General features: G+C 36.0%; 1 protein-coding gene across 1 annotated transcript in view; it reads right to left on the bottom strand.

Annotated features, from left to right (window-relative positions):
* CDKL2 (cyclin dependent kinase like 2) overlaps positions 1 to 19,665 on the bottom strand; it is a 208,853-nt gene that overhangs the window by 89,090 nt on the left and 100,098 nt on the right. The window contains exons 3-6 of the mRNA XM_053703308.1: positions 16,761 to 16,955; positions 5,721 to 5,899; positions 4,531 to 4,643; positions 2,516 to 2,655 (exon numbers count right to left, since the gene is read on the bottom strand). Coding sequence (XP_053559283.1) covers positions 2,516 to 2,655; positions 4,531 to 4,643; positions 5,721 to 5,899; positions 16,761 to 16,955 — 627 coding nt within the window. The remainder of the gene's footprint in view (positions 1 to 2,515; positions 2,656 to 4,530; positions 4,644 to 5,720; positions 5,900 to 16,760; positions 16,956 to 19,665) is intronic.

Genomic DNA, 19,665 nt, shown 5'->3' with positions numbered 1-19,665 from the left:
GCAACACAAACAGAAATTTAAACATAATAGATCCTAACCCCCAAAGGGAAATTGTGCCCAGACCAACCATAACCATGGTAACCCGAAAAAGTGCATACTAATTGTATATACCAAATCAAATAACGTTATATGCTCAAATTTAATGAGTGAAAGCAAAAGGCAGAGAGTTGAACACAGTGTGTTGTGAATAAAAAACTATGTATCATGATCATAACAAGAAAACAACGGTTCTGAAAAGCAGAATGAGACTCAAAAGACACCAGTTTTCATAACAGCTTTCTCTAATCAATACAGGGAGGTCTGTTCAATTGTATGGAGGAATCTCCCTATATTGATGGGTGATAAAATTCTAAAACGAATGGTAGCTAATGGTTACAGATGTGTATATAGAAAAATGTTTCACTTGGAAACATCCTTTCCCCTATTCTTCTGAAATCAGATACGACTAGAAGTTCCTGGCTGCACTTTAAAGGTACCGGTTAAAGGGACAGTCTAGGCCATAATAAACTTTCATGATTCAGATAGAGCATGTAATTTTAAACAATTTTCCAATTTACTTTTATCACAAATTTTGCTTTGTTCTCTTGGTATTCATAGTTGAAAGTTTAACCTAGGAGGTTCATATGCTAATTTCTTAGACCTTGAAGGCCACCTCTTTTCAGAATGCATTTTAACAGTTTTCCACCACTAGAGGGTGTGAGTTCACGTATTTCATATAGATAACACTGCGCTCGTGCACGTGAAGTTATCTGGGAGCAGGCACTGATTGGCTAGACTGCAAGTCTGTCAAAAGAACTGAAATAAAGGGGCAGTTTGCAGAGGCTTAGATACAAGATAATCACAGATGTTAAAAGTATATTGTTATAACTATGTTGGTTATGCAAAACTGGGGAATGGGTAATAAAGGGATTATCTATCTTTTAAAACAATAAAAATTCTGGTGTAGACTGTCCCTTTAAGTGTGGGAGATGGAGGTGCAGATCATGTGACTACATTAGTGTTACTAATGAATTTCACTCATGTGTCACAAGGGAAATATTTGAAACAAAAGGATGCATTAACTATACCAGTACTTTTGTCATTTATGTCACTGAATGTACTCAGTGCTCCCACAAGTATGTAGGGAGAATGACCCGGGAGAATTAATTAGACATTAATCCTACATTTCAGGTGAAGTTACCTGTTAAGCTATATCTAGGCACTAGAAAGAGAGTACAGTTTTAAACAACTTTCTCATTTACTTCTATTATCTCATTTGCTTAATTCTCTTGATATACTTTGCTGAAAAGCCTATCTAGATAGGCTCAGGGGCTGCTGATTGGCTGCTGCACATAGATGCCTCATGTGATTGGCTCACACATGTGAATTGCTATTTCTTCAGCAAACGATATCTAAGGAATGAAGCACATTAGAAAATACAAGTAAATTGGAATGTTGTTTAAAATTGTATTCCCTAGTTGAATCATGAGAGAATGCTTTTGGGTTTAGTGTCCCTTTAACTCTGAGTTCGATATTATTAATTATTGGGAATAATTTCCATTGTAAGCTGTGATTCATAAGTATCCCTGCTCAATTTTTATTTTGAACTAGATTTATTCATGCAATATGATTATATTACTCTTTGAGGCCCATTTATCAAGCTCCGTATGGAGCTTGAGGGCCCGTGTTTCTGGCGAGTCTTCAGACTCGCCGGAAACGCAAGTTATGGAGCAGCGGTCTAAAGATCGCTGCTCCCTAACCCTGTCCGCCTTCTCTGAGCAGGCGGACACTAATCGCCACAATTCAACCCGATCGAGTATGATCGGGTTGATTGACACCCCCTGCTGGCGACCCATTGGCCGCGAGTCTGCAGGGGGCGGCATTGCACCAGCAGCTCTTGTGAGCTGCTGGTGCAATGCTGAATACGGAGAGCGTATTGCTCTCCGCATTCAGCGATGTCTGACGGACCTGATCTGCACTGTCGGATCAGGTCCGCAAGACCTTTAATAAATTGGCCTCTTTGTCTTGGTTCTGAGTATCATTCTGAGTCGGCTTTCCATCCATTTGGGGAATAAAGGTTAACATAGCCTCACGCTACGATGTGTTTCTATCTCTTCCTTTTGAGGAACACTGCATGAACTGTTTGTATTTGTAGGACTGTTACCATTTTCATAAAAGACTCATCTACTTTGGTTAATATCCAGCATATTCATATTATTATTTTATATATGTGATTCTAGCCAAAAATATGTCAGTCTAACCATAATTTATAATCAGCATTTTGCCTGGGTCCTATTTAATGGGTCCACCACCAAGATGCCACTAAGACTTTGTCCAATCCCTAAAACCATAACATTTCGGTGATTCTTCATGCTCCATCACAGTTGCAGGTATCTGAGCACATAGTTAACCATATGGCATAGAGCAATCGGCAGATCCTTACTTTTACAAAAAAAATAGCCAAAAACTGCATATTGCTGTAAATTTATGATACTATTAAAAAAAATAAAAAAATGAAGTTACTTTTGCACATTACCTTGGCTAAATCTATTATTGCGGGAGAGAGCTTGGGATATCGCCTTTCAAGGGGTTCAACTTCCTTTATATCAGGCAAAGTAACACCAGCAAATAATGGATTCCTATAAAACATTTCCTGATGTCGGGGCGTTAAATTACCTGCAACACATAATTATGTTATCAGTGACTAATAAAGAAAGGAAAACATTTACTGTAGATCAAGTTTTCATTAAAAACATTACTATTTAGCAATCACGGGAAATGTAGCATGAAACTATTATAGTTGCACATTTAATTTGGTGTTGCCAAAAGACTGCTCCACATTCATAATGTTTTAATATTGTATTTAGTTAACACGCAGTAGAATGTGTTTGTTTAGTTGAACGTCGGATACAGGGCTAGATTACAAGTGAGGTGCAAACATTTTTGCGCAAGTGATATTGTCTTTTCGCAAGCATTTTCAATTGCGCTGATATTACAATTTAAGCAAAATCGTTACCGTGATCTCAGAGTTGTGGTTAACTGTTTTCCGAAACTAAAAAGTGTCACAAATTATATAAAAAAATGCATAAGTACAGTTACACTCATAATAACACAATCTAATACAAATTATTACAAAATATATTGCACAAAAAAGTTATAAGGGCTCAAAGATATGAGATCTTGCGTGCTGCCAAAGTACTTTAACATAGAGATACATAAAGATCCATTGCTAACGATATATTTGTATGTATATAGATATGTTTAACTATGTATTTACTGTAAATATTTCACATTCAAATGTTCTGTACATAGCAGAATATGTTCTATGTATTTACAAATAGATATTTCTACATATATCTGTATATATCTATATCTATATATAATTATATATATATATAATCATATATATATATATATATAAAAATATACTGTATATCTGTTTCAAAAAACATCAGATATATGTAGAAATATTTAATTATAAATAAATAGAACATATTCCATTATGTTAAGAACATTGGAATATGACATTTTCATATCGGGATAGCGCAATTGCGATAATGCTATAGTGAGAGAGAGTGGGGTTTTTTTCCACTTTTTTTCTCCATTGATTTCTATAGGGGAATGTGAAAACACAATTCCGGTTTTTGAATTTCGTCTTTAAGCGGGATTTGGGTTACCATTGGAGAAAAAAACGTTTACTTCCAACTTGTAATACCAGCACAACCTGGCAAGTGCAAAAATGAAAATTCTAGCGAAAATGCAAAATAACGATCCACTTGTAATCTAGCTCAGAGTATTTTTCCCTTGCTTAAATTTTCATAAATTTAAGACCAACATTATAAGAGTGTCCTATGGTCCGTCAAAGGTTTATAAAATATACATTTTTTTTACTGTTTTCTTGATGATATTGGTATTATCTTCCTTGATACACAATAGGGTTTGACAATACAATAAAATAGTTAATGGAAATCACAAATATTGTCTTAGCCAAAAAGTATAGTTAGTATTTTGCTTATGTGGACTTGAAATACAAATCTGATATCCTGGATAATAGGTTGCAAAAGAAATATTGTATAATGCATTAAGGCCATTTTAGGAAAGTGAAAAGTATGCATAACTACTGGAATGCCACCTGTAAATAAAAAAGATTTAACACTACATAGTCCTTTAACAAGTCTTTTTAATTATCTGTTCTATTGAGAAGATATGGCTGCTTCTTAAACCCTCCTATTTGTGCTTCTTACTCATTACAAAAATCTATCATGAGGGTATAACCGTGTACTGTAGAAATTTGCTGGGGCATTTAAACTCTATGGGTACGTAAAGGTCCCTAAACATTTTGGTGAGTTTGCAGACAAAATGGTGAGTGGTGGAATTTTGTAAATATTAGTAGTATGTGTAATTCCATTTGATTAAGGGTTTACTTTTCTACTCCTAGTCAAAAACCCTAAGCCAGAGTTACTTTCCTGAAACAATTCCTTTTGACTAAATGGTAAAATGTAAGACATGGTACTCATCTATTCATATGAAGACAATCAAGTAGCATCTTACCTTGGCACTTAACAATGTGGTATAGTTGGTCAATATCTGAATCGCCTGGAAAAAGTGGGTCTCCTGTAAGCATTTCTGTCACCAGACAGCCTATTGCCCAAACATCCACAGCTCTAAAGAAAAGGAACCAAATGTCATTAGTTTCATAGAAGCATATCTGTAAAGGCCCATTGTTTGTTCCTAATGTGTAGGCTTAATTATAGACATTCAACTCCATGGCTATGAAACAATAGTATTTAAACATAACTGATGATCAAATTACTTGTGCGGCTGCATGGTCAGTGAGTTAAAGTGAAAGTAAATCCTAGCGTTGTAAAAACGCTAGGATTGACTTTTGAAACAAATAAAGTGGACTTTCATTCATGAAGTATAAGATACTTCATGTAGAAAGCTCCTTTATTTGTTTTAACTGATCCCCGATTTTAGCTGCTACAGCAGCCCACGGCTAAAAAATGTTTTTGCTAAGAGGTGACGTGTTCACCTCTTAGCCAATAGCCTTGTGGTAAATCCAGCTCCCATGGGCGCCAAGCCAGATTTACTGCACAGCTATTGGCTAAGAGGTGAAAACGTCACCTCTTAGCAAAAAGATGTTTGAGCCGTGGGCTGCTGTAGCAGCTAAAAATGGCGATCGGTTAAAACAAATAAAGGAGCTTTCTACATGAAGTATCTTATGTAAAAGGCTAGGATTTACTTTCACTTTAATACACTGACATTCCAAACACCTTCTTTAAAGGGATAGGAAAGTCAAAATTAAACTTGCATGATTCATACAGAGCATGTCATTTTAGGGCACTTTTAAATTCACTTCTGTTTTCAAATGGTATCTGTTCTATTGGTATCTGTTGTTGAAAAGGAATATGTACATATTATCCTACACTAGTGGTAGCAAGCTGGTGATTGGTGCCTGCACACACCTGGATCTTGTGATTGGCAACTAGATGTGGTCATCTTGCTCCATGTAGTGCATTGTTGCTCCTTCAGCAAAGAATATCAAGAGAATGAAGCAAATTTGATAACAGAAGTAAAGTGGAATATGGTTTAAAATTGCATGATCTGTCTAAATCCTGAAAAAAAATATGTGGCTTTCATGTCTCTGTAAATAAATATTTATGTGTATTTGATGGAGCTTGCAAAAAAGTCAAATGGCGTGTCATTAAGCACTAGGAGGTTGTTATCTATTGGTTCCTTACTTGCCATATTTGATGTCTCCAACCAACAGTTCTGGTGCCCTGTACCACCTTGTAGCTACATAGTCAGTATAAACTTCCCCAGGAGCTGCTAATGTGCGTGCAAAACCAAAGTCACAAACTTTTACTACCCCTGAATGTGATACCAAAATGTTTTCCGGCTTAATGTCTCGATGGATAATCTGAAAAAAAATCAAAAAAGTAATCAGAAATCTAGAAATTAAATACAAAATAAGTCTTCTTAAAGTGAATGTAAATATTGATGATAAAGTGCCCGTTTTTTAAAATTTTTATTAAAAAACAGGGGCACTTTAATTCATAAAAATTTACATTTCACTTGTGTTGTGAAAATACTTACCTTTTAATCTTGACAGCCGCTGCATCGCTTCCTCCGCCCGTCGCAAAGTCTCTTCTTGGGTCTAAAATGAGGAATCCGGCTTCCTCCAATCACGGCATTGAATCAGACACTGATTCCCCAGGGGGGGAAGCTGTGATTGGAGAATGACCGATCCGTCATTTCTGACGTAGGAAGAGGCTTGCGACGGCCGGGGGAAGCTGGAGCGCCTGTCAAGATTAAAAAGGTAATTATTTTCACAACATGAGTGAAATGTAAATTTTTATGAATTAAAGTGCCCCTGTTTTTAATTTACATTCACTTTAAGGAAAACATTTTAAGGTGTTCATGTAAATTAATTAAAAAATAATTTGTTACCTCCAGTCTATAGTTATTTTGTCATACTAGTGAATGTATCTAACTAGGTCCAGCTTATACAATGGGTTAGTCTTGTTACCTTGTCAGGTCAGTGAGATGGTAGGACTTTGTCCTTAGAAATTTTAAAACTTGAAACAACATTGGGTAAAAATTCTGGAACTCTTTCTAATACCACATTGTCCATCATTCGAACGTAATATTGTTCTACAAGGACCTGTCTTGTGGAATCCATTGTCATGTGACCATGCTGCAGTTACAGGTAATCTATCTTTTTGAAAAAGAAGCCTCACGCAGATGGGAAAATGGTGCCGCATGTACACCAAATTATTTACACTTATTATGACAAAAACACTGTGTAAAAGGTCTTAGTTTGGATTTATCATCCTTTATCATTATCTGCATATGCTGTGGAAATTGATCAAACTTTTATCCAAAAAAATATGTTACAGAGAATAATTATTTTCTGTGCAGTAAATAGTCATTTTTTAGGTTTAAAAATATATTAAAATGGGGGTTTTCTACCAGGGTGTCATGACAGTTATCTAAATTAGCTCATCTAGAGTCTTATAGGAGAGCATTACACAACATTTTAGAATTGAATTGAAACACTAATATATATTTGATCCTTGTTTACACTGGAACTCTGTCTTTGGTAAGACTTACAATAATGTGTGCATGTGAAATGTGTAAGTTATCAGGTTAGCTGAATCAGTGGGTATGTGGTTATTCATAAAATTGTTTGTCACACACATGTAGATACATTGGCCTCTAGTTATCAACGTGTCTACTTTACCTGCCTTCTCCGCCCCAATACGCCCGCCTAAGCTCGCCTACCATCGCCGCCGCGGACCTGACAAATTTCGCCAAAGTTATCAATAAATCTGTCAAAAAGCCGCGCACCAAGTACGGGGTGATGAGCAGCGGACTGTGATAGTTATCTCTCATCCGATCTCGCTGCTCTTCGGCTTTTTGACAGCTTTATTGACAAGCTGTCCCTAAGCACCCACACTAACTACACTGTTCTACCCCCTATACCGGCGCCCCCCGGAGCCCCCCCGCAACTAAATAAAGTTATTAACCCCTAAACCGCCGCTCCCTGACACCGCTGCAACTATAATAAATGTATTTACCCCAAAATCGCCACTCCCGGACTCCGCCGCCACCTACATTATACCTAGTAACCCCTATCCTGCCCCCCTATACCGCCGCCACCTATAATAAAGTTATTAACCCCTATCCTGCGGATCCCGGACCTCGCCGCAACTAAATAAATAGTTTAACCCCTAAACCACCGCTCCCGGACCCCGTCGCAACCTATATTAAACTTATTAACCCCTAATCTGCCCCCTACACCGTCACCACCTATAATAAATTTATTAACCCCTATCCTACCCCCCCCTACACCACCGCCACTGTAATAAAATTATTAACCCCTAACCCTAACACCCCCCTAACTTAAATATTAATTAAATAAATCTAAATAATATTTCTCTTATTAACTAAATTAATCCTATTTAAAACTAAATACTTACCTTTAAAATAATCCCTAATATAGATACAATATAAATAATAATTATATTGTAGCTATCTTAGGATTTATTTTTATTTTACAGGCAACTTTCAATTTATTTTAACTAGGTACAATAGCTATTAAATAGTTATCAACTATTTAATAGCTACCTAGTTAAAATAAAGAGAAATTTACCTGTGAAATAAAAACTAACCTAAGTTACAATTACACCTAACACTACACTATACTTTAATAAATTAATCCTATCATTAAATTAATTAAATAAATTACCTACAAATAACTACAATTAAATTAAATTAAATAAACTAACTAAAGTACAAAAAATAAAAAAAGCTAAGTTACAAAAAATAAAAAAAATAAGTTACAAACATTTAAAAAATATTACAATAATTTTAAGCTACTTACACCTAATCTAAGCCCCCTAATAAAATAACAAAGCCCCCCAAAATAAAAAAAAATCCCTACCCTATTCTACATTAAAAAGTTACCAGCTCTATTACCTTACCAGCCCTTAAAAGGGCCTTTTGCGGGGCATGCCCCAAAGAAAACAGCTCTTTTGCCTGTAAAATAAAAATACAACCCCCCAACATTAAAACCCACCACCCACATACCCCTAATCTAACCCAAACCCCCCTTAAATAAACCTAACACTACCCCCCTGAAGATCATCCTACCTTGAGCCGTCTTCAGCCAGCCGACCACCGATGGAACCGAAGAGGAGATCCGGAGCGGCAGCAGTCATCATCCAAGGGGCGCTGAAGAAGTATTCCATCCAATTGAAGTCTTCATCCATGCAGCGTCTTCAATCTTCATCCATCCGGAGCAGAGCGGAGCCATTCAGATGAGCCGACGCGGAGCCATCCTCTTCTTCCCGACGACTAACGACGAATGAAGGTTCCTTTAAGGGACGTCATCCAAGATGGTGTCCCTTCAATTCCTATTGGCTGATAGGATTCTATCAGCCAATCGGAATTAAGGTAGGAAAAATCTGATTGGTTGATTGAATCAGCCAATCAGATTGAAGTTCAATCCGATTGGCTGATCCAATCAGATTGAGCTCGCATTCTATTGGCTGTTCCGATCATTCTATTAGCATAGACCATCTATTTTCCCTTCATACTTTGGAGCTGCTACTAACCTATGGAAAACTGCCAACAGGCCAGAACTAACAGAATGCAAGAATAAAAAGCTTGGCAGATACAGCTTAAAGTGTAAAGGATGATCCTAAATTGTACTTTACCACATTTTTGTTATTATGTAAAACACAGAATCTCATCAAAACTCATCATCAGTCTTCTATACCAAAAAGGTATAACATAATTTATGTAAGAACTTACCTGATAAATTAATTTTTTTCATAGTGGCAAGAGTCCATGAGCTAGTGACATATGGGCTATACATTCCTACCAGGAGGAGGCAAAGTTTCCCAAACCTCAAAATGCCTACAAATACACCTCCCACCTCACTCACAGCTTAGTTTAACGAATAGCCAAGAAGTGAGGTGTATAAAAAAGGAGTAAAAAGCATACAAAAAGAGGAACTGGAAAAAATAATGTGCTTTATACAAAAAAAAAATCATAACCACAAAAAATAGGGTGGGTCTCATGGACTCTTGCCACTATGAAAGAAATGAATTTATTAGGTAAGTTCTTACATAAATTATGTTTTCTTTTATATAAGTGGCAAGAGTCCATAAGCTAGTGACGTATGGGATATAATACCCAAGATGTGGAAATCCACAGAGTCACTAGAGAGGGAGAGAAAAATAAAAACAGCTAAATCCGCTGAGAAATAAATTCCAAAAATAATTACGTTTTCTCAAAAAATAAAAAAAAACTCAAATCAAAGGCATTAGAATCAAGCTAAGACAACTGCCTGAAGAACCTTTCTACCAAAGGCTACTTCCGAAGAAGCAAACACAACAAAATGGTAAAATTTAGAAAATTTATGCAAAGAAGACCAAGTTGCGGCTTTGCAAATTTCATTCTTGAAAGCCCAAGAAGTGGCAACTGATTTAGTAGAATGAGCTATAATTCTCTGAGGCAGAGACTGCCCCGCCTCCAGATAAGTTTTGTGATCTAAAGTCTTAAACAAAAAAAGAGAAATAACAGAGGCTTCTGACTTTTCTTGGAGCCAGAACAAATAAACTAAAAATCTTTCTGAAATCTTAAGTAGCCTCAACATAATATTTCAGAGATCTTACCACATCCAAAGAATGTAAAGACCCTTAGGATTAGGACACGAAAAAGAAACAACAATTTCCCTATTGATGTTGATAGAATTCACAATTTTAGGCAAAAATATAAATGAAGACTGCAACACAACATTATCTTGATGGAAAATCAGATAAAGAAACTCACAAGAGAGAGCAGACATTAGAGAAACTTTTCAAGCAGAAGAGATAGCCAAAAGAAATAACACTTTACAAGAAAGAAATTAATGTCCAGAGAATGCATAGGCTCAAAATGAGGAGCCTGTAAAATCTTAAAACCAAAATTAGGACTCCAAGGAGGAGAAATAGATTAAAAAAACAGGTTTAATATAAAACAAAGCCTGAACAAAACAGTGAATATCAGGAAGTTTAGCAATCTTTCTATGAAATAAAACAGAAAGAGCAGAAATTTGTCCTTTCAAAGTATTTGCAGACAAAACCTTATCCAAACCATCTTGAAGAAACTATAAAATCCTTGGAATTCTAAAAGAATACCAAGAATAACCACGAATTGAACATCATGAAATATAGATTTTCCAAACCCGAAAATAAATTCTCCTTGAAAGAGACTTACGATTCTGCATCATAGTGCTAATAACTGAGTCAGAGAAACCTCTATGACTAAGCACTTAAGCGTTCAATTTCCATGCCTTCAAATTTAGAGATTTGAGATCCAGATGGAAAAAAACAGCCCCTGAAACAGAAGGACTGGCTTTAAGGAAAGTGGCCAAGACTGGCAACTGGACATTCTGACAAGATCCTCACACTGTAACCTGAGAGGCCAAGCTGGTGCTATCATAAACACATATGATCGTACCATTATGATCTTGGAGATTACCCTTGGAAAAAGAGCCAGAGGTGGAAAAATGTAAGCAGGTTGGTAAAAAAGCAAGGAACTGCTAGAGCATCCACCATCTCCACCTGAGGATCCTTGGACCTGGAAAGGTATCTGGAAAGCTTCTCGTTTAGATGAGAGACCATCAGATCTATTGCTGGAAGACCCCACATCTGAACAAGATGAAAGAAACACATCTGGATGGAGAGAGATAAAGTCTGATGGTTGAGATAATCTCCTTCCCAATTGTCTACACCTGGGATATGAATCGCAGAATTTAGACAAGAGTTGGATTCCGTGCAAGAAAGTATACAAGATACTTCCTCCATAACTGAAGGACTGCGAGTCCCTCCTTAATGATTGAGATATACCACTGTTGTGATATTGTCTATTTAAAAACAAATGTAAAAGTTGTCTCTTACATAGAGACTACGCCTGAAGAGCCCTGAAAATAGCATGGAGTTCTAAAATATTGATTGGTAACCTCACCTCCTGAGGTTTCCAAACCCCTAGTGCTGTCAGAGACTGTCAGACACCACCCCGACCAGAAAAACTTGCATCTGTTGAGAATACAGACCAGGTAGGATGAACAAAATGAGGCCCCCTGAACAAGGTGATAGTCCAACCACCAAATCAGAGGTAAAATAATGTTGGGATTTAAGTATATCATTTGTGATATCTGAAAATAATCCCTGCACCTATGGTTCAACATGCAAAGTCATAGAGGCCTCAAATGAAAACGAGAAAAAAGGATCGCACATGATGCTGCAGTCATAAGACCTAAAACTTCCATGCACAAAACCACTGAAGGAAATAATAGAGAGTGAAGGTTTTAGACAAACTAAAATTAACTTAATTTGTCTCTAGTCTATTAGAGAAAGAACCATAGATACTAAAATCTATCTGGAAACATAAAAAGGTGACCGTTGTCTAAGGAATCAAAAACATTATTGTAAATTGATCCTCCAACCATGTCTTGAATAAACCACACTAGTTGTTTCAAGTGAGATTCTGCTAAATGAAAAGATCAAAGCTAGTACCAAGTATCACCCAAATAAGGACACATCGCAATACCTTGCTCTCTGAATACAGATAGAAGGGCACCAAGAATCTTTGAAAAGAATTTCTGAGCTACTGCTAGCCCAAAAGGACAGGCGACAAATTGGTAATGCTTATCTAGAAAAAAGAATCTCAGAAAACAATAGTGGTCTGAAAGAACAAAAAATAAGCGTCCTGTAAGTCTATTATGGACATGAAGTAACCTTGCTAAACAGAAAGGCAAAATAGTCCCTATAGTCACCATCTGGAAAGCTGGGACTCTTACAAAACAATATAAAAATTTTAGATCCAGTATTGGTCTGAACAAAAAAAAAAATTCTCTTAGGACAATGAATAGATTTGAATAGAAAACCTAAACTCCGTTCCTGCAGAGGAACTGGAACCATCACCCCTGAAAACTCTAAATCTGAAACACATTTCAGAAAAACCTGAGCTTTCACAGAGTTTGTTATAACATAAAAAAGAATCTTCCCATGTAAGGTTTTTATTCTGAAATCTAAACGACACCCCTGAGAAAAAATAATATTCTGAATCCACTGATTTGAACAGAAACTGTCCAAACGTGTTGAAATAAATACAATCTGCAATTTTTTAAAACTTTAAAAATATAAAGTGCCAAATATAGCTGAGAGTGTCTTAAAAAAAAGATATATACTTACCTGAAGACACCCATCCACATATAGCAGACAGCCAGACCAGTACTGAAAATTATAAGCAGAGGTAATGGTATAGAAGTATAACGTCGATCTGAAAAGGGAGGCAGGGGAGGAATCCCTGCAACCGGCGATAACAGAGAGCCTTTGAATAGATTTCCCATGGGTGAAACCATAAAATCAACAGGCAATACTCCCTTCACATCCCTCTGACAAACACTGTACTCTGAGAGGAATTGGGCTTCAAAAATGCTTAGAAGCGCCTTTCACAGAAGAAATCAAGCACGACTTGCTTCACCATCCTCCACCGAAGGCAAAGTTTGCAAAACTAAGGTGTGAGTGAGGTGGGAGGTGTAGTTGTAGGCATTTTGATGTTTGCCCCGTCCTGGTAGGAATTTATATCCCATACGTCACTAGCTCATGGACTCTTGCCACTTACATGAAAGAAAATAATAATAATAATTTGATAATGGAAATTTCTTTGCTCTATCTTTAAAGATACATCAAACACTATAAGATTGTAATATTAAAAGTTTAATTATGTGTAGTTAAAAAAAACCTTTGTATTATACTTTCATCATTTATTTTGTCCCATTTCCTGTAATTCAACTCTGAAAATTGTTGTGTTTTAAATTCCATTGTTTCTATGAAGTAATGGATGCAATGTCTGAACTTAAAGGGACACTAAACCCAAAACATTTCTATCATGATTCAGGTAAAGAATACAATTTTAAACATCATTCCAATTTACTTAAGTTAGATATCCTTTGTTCAAGAAATAGCAATGCAAATGGATGAGCCAATCACATGAGGCCTCTATATGCAGCCACCAATCAGCAGCTACTGATTCTATCTAGATATGCTGTTCAGCAAAGGATATCAAGAGAATGAAGCAAACTAGATAATAGAAGTAAATTAGAAAGTTGTTTAAAATTGAATGCTCTTTCTACATCCTGAAAGAAAAAAAGTTTGGGTTTCATGTCCCTTTAAAGGACCAATAAATACAGTAGCTTTACATAGTCAACAACTGCAAGATAACAAGACAATGCAATAGCACTGAACTTCAAATGAGTAGTAGATTTTTTTTCTGATAAATTTTCAAGTTTTGTCTATTTCCACTCCCCCTGTGTTATGTGACAGCAATCGGCCAATCACAAATGCATATACGTATATTCTGTGAACTTTTGCACATGCTCAGTAGGAGCTGGTGACTGAAAAAAGTGTAAATATAAAAAGACTGTGCACATTTTGTTAATGGCAGTAAAACAGAAAGTTGTTTAAAATTGCATACTGTATCTGAATCATGAAAGTTTCATTTTGACTTGAGTGTCCATTTAAAGTTTGCTTTTAAGTTTGTTTGCTTTGAATAGAACATTATGTGTAGCGTGTATTTATTTTTTAATATCCCTTTAATTTTGACTTTACTGTCGCTTTAAAGGGACACTCAAGTCAAAATAAACTTATGATTCAGATAGAGCATGCAGTTTTAAGACACTTTCCAATTTACCGCCATTGTCAAATTTTGCACATTCCTTTTATATGCACACTTTCTGGGGAACAAGATCCTACTGAGCATGTGCACAAGCTCATAGGGTATACGTATACTAGTCTGTGATTGGCTGATGTCTGTCACATGATACAGGGGGCTGGAAAATGGTAGAAAAAAAATAAATTTGTCAGATAAGAATCTACTGCTTATTTGAAATTCTGAGTAGGTGTTAAATCATTGTCTTTGTGCACTTGTTAATTATACAATTGTACTGCATTCAGTGGTCCTTTAATTAATAGGCAATTTTTGCTGAATAGAAAAAATATGTATTGGACAAAATTAGAAGTAAGGTTGGAAACCTTGTTAACCTTGGTTGGATAATAATGTTCGAAAAAATATTACAAAGGTAGATTAATTATTATGCTATGGTTGATGAACATTAAGAAGATGGATTAGTTTGCAGTGAATGATGCATCACATTCCATCAATGTAGGCTCTGTTGAAGCATGTATCCCGATAATTATGCACATAATCTGTGAGCAGAGAGCCAAGATATACAAAAGCAGATTATAGATTTTCTGCAAAGTAATACACTGTAATACGTCTGTAAGATATAATGACTTAGTAACTAAACTATTATTCCATTGTAAATGTTAAAATCTGCTTTAGCACAATACATAGCTATGACCCAAACATCTTTAGTTTTAACAAAATCTCCACTTATGTCACAAATTGTCTTTAGCGTTCTAGAGTCAATGGCCCCAATTTATCAAGGTCTGACAGTGCGGATCAGGTCCGACAGACCTCGCTGAATACGGCGAGCAATATGCTCGCCGTATTCAGCATTGCACCAGCAGCTCACAAGAGCTGCTGGTGCAACGCCGCCCCCTGCAGACTCGCGGCCAATAGGCCGCCAGCAGGGGGGTGTCAATCAACCCGATCGTACTCTATCGGGTTGATTTCCGGTGATGTCTGTCTGCCTGCTCAGAGCAGACGGACAGGTTATGGAGCAGCGGTCTTTGTGACTGCTGCTTCATAACTGCTGTTTCTGGCGAGTCTGCAGGCTCGCCAGAAACACGGGGCATCAAGCTCCATTCGGAGCTTGATAAATATGCCCCAATCTCTTTCTATGTATCAAAAACTGTAAAGGTGTCCTGGAGTGGCCATATAAATAGTTTTTTCTTTACTTGTGTGCACAATTTAGCAAAACGTGCCACTTTGCTATATCATGCGCATATTTTCTTAATTGGGTTAATAAAACATGATCACAAATAAAAATGTGCTCAAACTTTCACGAATATAACACACAAAGTACTACAATACTACAATGTGTACACATTGTAGGAAACTGAGAGTTACTCTGCAATTCAATATATAGTTGCAAACTATACCCTAACTCACATGCAACCCCTTTTCTTATTTAGCAATACTCTGAAATTGCTCTGAAAAGTATAATGTGCTAGTTTGATTTACAAAAACATTTCATATTTGCAACATCCTTCTGTCACGTTATATTGTTAATGTTTTGCAATTAAAGGGATACTGAACCCAAATTTTTTTTTCATGATTCAGATAGATCATGCAATTTTAATCAGCTTTCTAATTTACTGCTATTATCCATTTTTCTTCATTCTCTTGGTATCTTTATTTGAAAAAGCAGGAATGTAAGCGTATGAGCCAGCCCATCTTTGGTTCAGCACCTGGGTAAAGCTTGCTTACATTTAGCCACCAATCAGCAAGCGCTGCCCAGGTGCTAAACCAAAGATGGGCCGGCTCGTAAGCTTACATTACTGATTTTTCAAATAAAGATACCAAGAAAACAAAGATAAATTTATAATAAGAGTAAACTAGAAAGTTGCTTAAAATCGCATGCTCTATCTGAATCATGAAAAAAAAATTGTGTTCAGTATCCCATTAAATAGCAAAAAAGTTAAATGTAATAAAAAATGGAAGTTATCGAAGTTCACATTTAAATCAAGAAAAAATATTTATTGACAAGTACTATGTGCAAGTTTGATTTACAAAACATTTAAATTTTGCAACATCCTTCTGTCACCGTATTTTGTTAATTTGCCTTGGTGCAATTTTTTGGGGACCCCCCAATGGTAACTCAGTAGTAAGCAATAGTAATAATATACATACTGCTCTGTGTAATAATTAATTATAATTATGAGTATAGACAGATATAATAATATGGACCAACAACCTGCACTAATAAAGTTCCCCTGCATTAGGATTGTACACTTTCTGCCCATGCCTATGCATAGACTGGTTGTAAAGGGCCCCCACAGCACTTGGGCCCTAATGCACCGATTGTATTTCTGCCCCTGAATTAAAATGCATGATATTTATTGTGTACTTTAAATTTGTATTCAAGACATTTCTGTTACAATGCATTTATACAAGAGAGGTGAAGGTTTTCATTGTACACTGTCAAACACATTTAATTCCGACAGAGAAAATAAATAAGGCTACAAGTATCAGACATTTTTCAAAATTTGACTTTAAAAATAATCAAAGTATACTCTTGAAAAAGTCATGTTTTTACTTACATTGTGACTGTGGCAAAAACCTATTCCTCTAATGATCTGAAATAAATACTTTCTAACTCTGTTGAAGTCCAGTCCATTTGGAAACTGCTCAAGATCATCTAGTACTGTACGATCAACAAATTCAAACACCAAATACCAGCGCTTCTTTTTCTTGCACACTTCTAAAAGATTTACCAAGTTTTCATGCCGTAGTTGCTGTGAAGAAATGAGAAAATATGTGTTTAAAATTTAAAAAACATTTTGATAGACAGAATGTTTAAAGGGACACTGAACCCAAAATTTTTCTTTCGTGATTCAGATAGAGCATGAAATTTTAAGCAACTTTCTAATTTACTCCTATTATCAAATTTTCTTCATTTTCTTGGTATCTTTATTTGAAATGCAAGAATGTAAGTTTAGATGCCGGTCCATTTTTGGTTAACAACCTGGGTTGTCCTTGCTGATTGGTGGATAAATTCATCCACCAATAAAAAAGTGCTGTCCAGAGTTCTGAACGGAAAAAAAAGCTTAGATGCCTCCTTTTTCAAATAAAGATAGCATGAGAACGAAGAACATTTGATAAAAGGAGTAAATTTGAAAGTTGCTTAAAATTGTATGCTCTATCTGAATCACAAAAGAAAAAAATTGGGTTCAGTGTCCCTTTAATGAACTCTGTGACATAATCATGACTTTATTAGAGGGATACAAAACAGTGCTTCTTTATATGTAAATATGTTAAATCAAAATAAGCATAAAAAGAAACAGATTGTATAAAAAACATCAAACAACTTACTTGTTTTCATGCAAACAGCACTTAGAAATTCTCAATGAAGCCACTGCCTACAGCTAGATAAGAGCTGACATTTGGACAACTTAAGTTGCATTCTGCCACTTCTGAGCATGGGCAAATATTAAGTTTAAAACTAAATAAAAGGTCAAATCAATTTAACATGATAAATAATGTATATTGCAATGATTTATATTACATATAAGCCACTGTTTGGTGCTTTTTTATTACAACAAGGAAACAGACTGTTACATATCCCTTTACAGAAAGGGTGATTCATTCATGGATTTGCTAGGCCTATGGCTCTTATCTGCCGTCAATATCTATGTTGCTGTGTTTAAATGACTAACATAAACCCCTTTGTTCTCTTTTAAATTGGTTCTAGCATTTTACATTTTTAAGGTTTCCTCTTCTCACTCATGCTGAGAGTGCTGGCAATGACACACAGGATGATATCACTACAGCTCAGTGGATTTCAGTAAGAGTCACTCATATATACTGCAAAAATTATTTTAGTACATATATTACAAGGTTTGTTAAATATGGTTTATAAACCGAAATGAAAGGATACAGTAATTTCTAGGTAGCAGCAGATATTTTAGCAGTTAACATTAATACAATATTAAAACTACACATTCTTCTGGCAGGAATAGCAGCATTTAGAGATACAAATCATATGACACGTTTTTAGTACATCTTCAACTTTATGAAGTAATCTGTGAGATTAAGCAACAATGTATTATATAGATTTAGGCCTAGATTACAAATAAAGCGTAAAAATGTTAGGGTTATGGTGCGCTAACATTGCTAGAGTGCAATCCATAGCGGTTTAAATTTTACTCTCATATTAAAAGTTGAAAGTAAAATATTAGCAATTTAGCACTCGATTGAAACCCTAGGGAATACGAACATCTGTATGTCGGATAGCACGGATGTGCTAAATCGCTCACATAATAGACTTCTGTGGGAAAACACTGAAAAACGAATTCAAGCTATCGCTCAAGAGCCAAGCAGAAGGTGTGCTAAGCCTAAAATTTACTAAACCGAAGGTTAAATAGTGGAGTTCTTCACTAGCATTAAAATTATGCTTTAAAATATATACAGTATATATATATATATATATATATATATATATATATACACACACACACATACAGTTGTGCTCATAAGTTTACATACCCTGGCAGAATTTATGGTTTCTTGGCCATTTTTCAGAGAACATGAATGATAACACAAAAACTTTTCTTTCACTCATGGTTAGTGTTTGACTGAAGCCATTTATTATCAATCAACTGTGATTACTCTTTTTAAATCATAATGACAACAAAAACTACACAAATGACCCTGATCAACAGTTTACATACCCCAGTTCTTAATATTGTGTATTGCCCCCTTTAACATCAATGACAGCTTTAAGTCTTTTGTGGTATTTGTGGATGAGGCTCTTTATCTTCTCAGATAGTAAAGCTGTCCATTCTTCCTGGCAAAAAGCCTCCAGTTCCTGTAAATTCTTAGGCTGTTTTGCATGAACTGCACATTTGAGATCTCCCCAGAGTGGTTCAATGATATTGAGGTCAGGAGACTAATATGGCTACTCCAGAACCTTCACTTTATTCTACTGTAGCCAATGACAGGTCGACTTGGCCTTGTGTTTAGGATCATTGTAATGTTGGAATGTCCAAGTACGTCCCATGCGCAGCTTCCGGGCTGATGAATGCTAATTTTCCTCCAGTATTTTTTGATAACATACTGCATTCAACTTGCCATCAATTCAGACCAAATTTCCTGTTCCTTTGTAGCTAACACATCCCCAGAACATCAGCGATCCACCTCCGTGTTTCACAGTAGGAATGGTGTACCTTTTATCATAGGCCTTGTTGACTCCTCTCTAAATGTAGCGTTTATGGTTGTGGCCAAAAAGCTCAATTTTGGTCTCATCACTCCAAATGACTTTGTGCCCGTCTCTGTGCTGTTTGGCGTATTGTAAGCGGGATACTTTGTGGCATTTGCGTAGTAATGGCTTTCTTCTGGCGACTCGACCATGCAGCCCATCTTTCTTGAAGTGCCTCCTTATTGTGCATCTTGAAACAGACACACCACATGTCTTCAGAGAGTCCTGTATTTCAACTGTAGTTATTT

Source organism: Bombina bombina, chromosome 2 (genome assembly GCF_027579735.1).
Source record: "Bombina bombina isolate aBomBom1 chromosome 2, aBomBom1.pri, whole genome shotgun sequence".
Lineage (NCBI taxonomy): Eukaryota > Metazoa > Chordata > Amphibia > Anura > Bombinatoridae > Bombina > Bombina bombina.
This window is presented reverse-complemented; position numbering and strand designations above follow the sequence as displayed.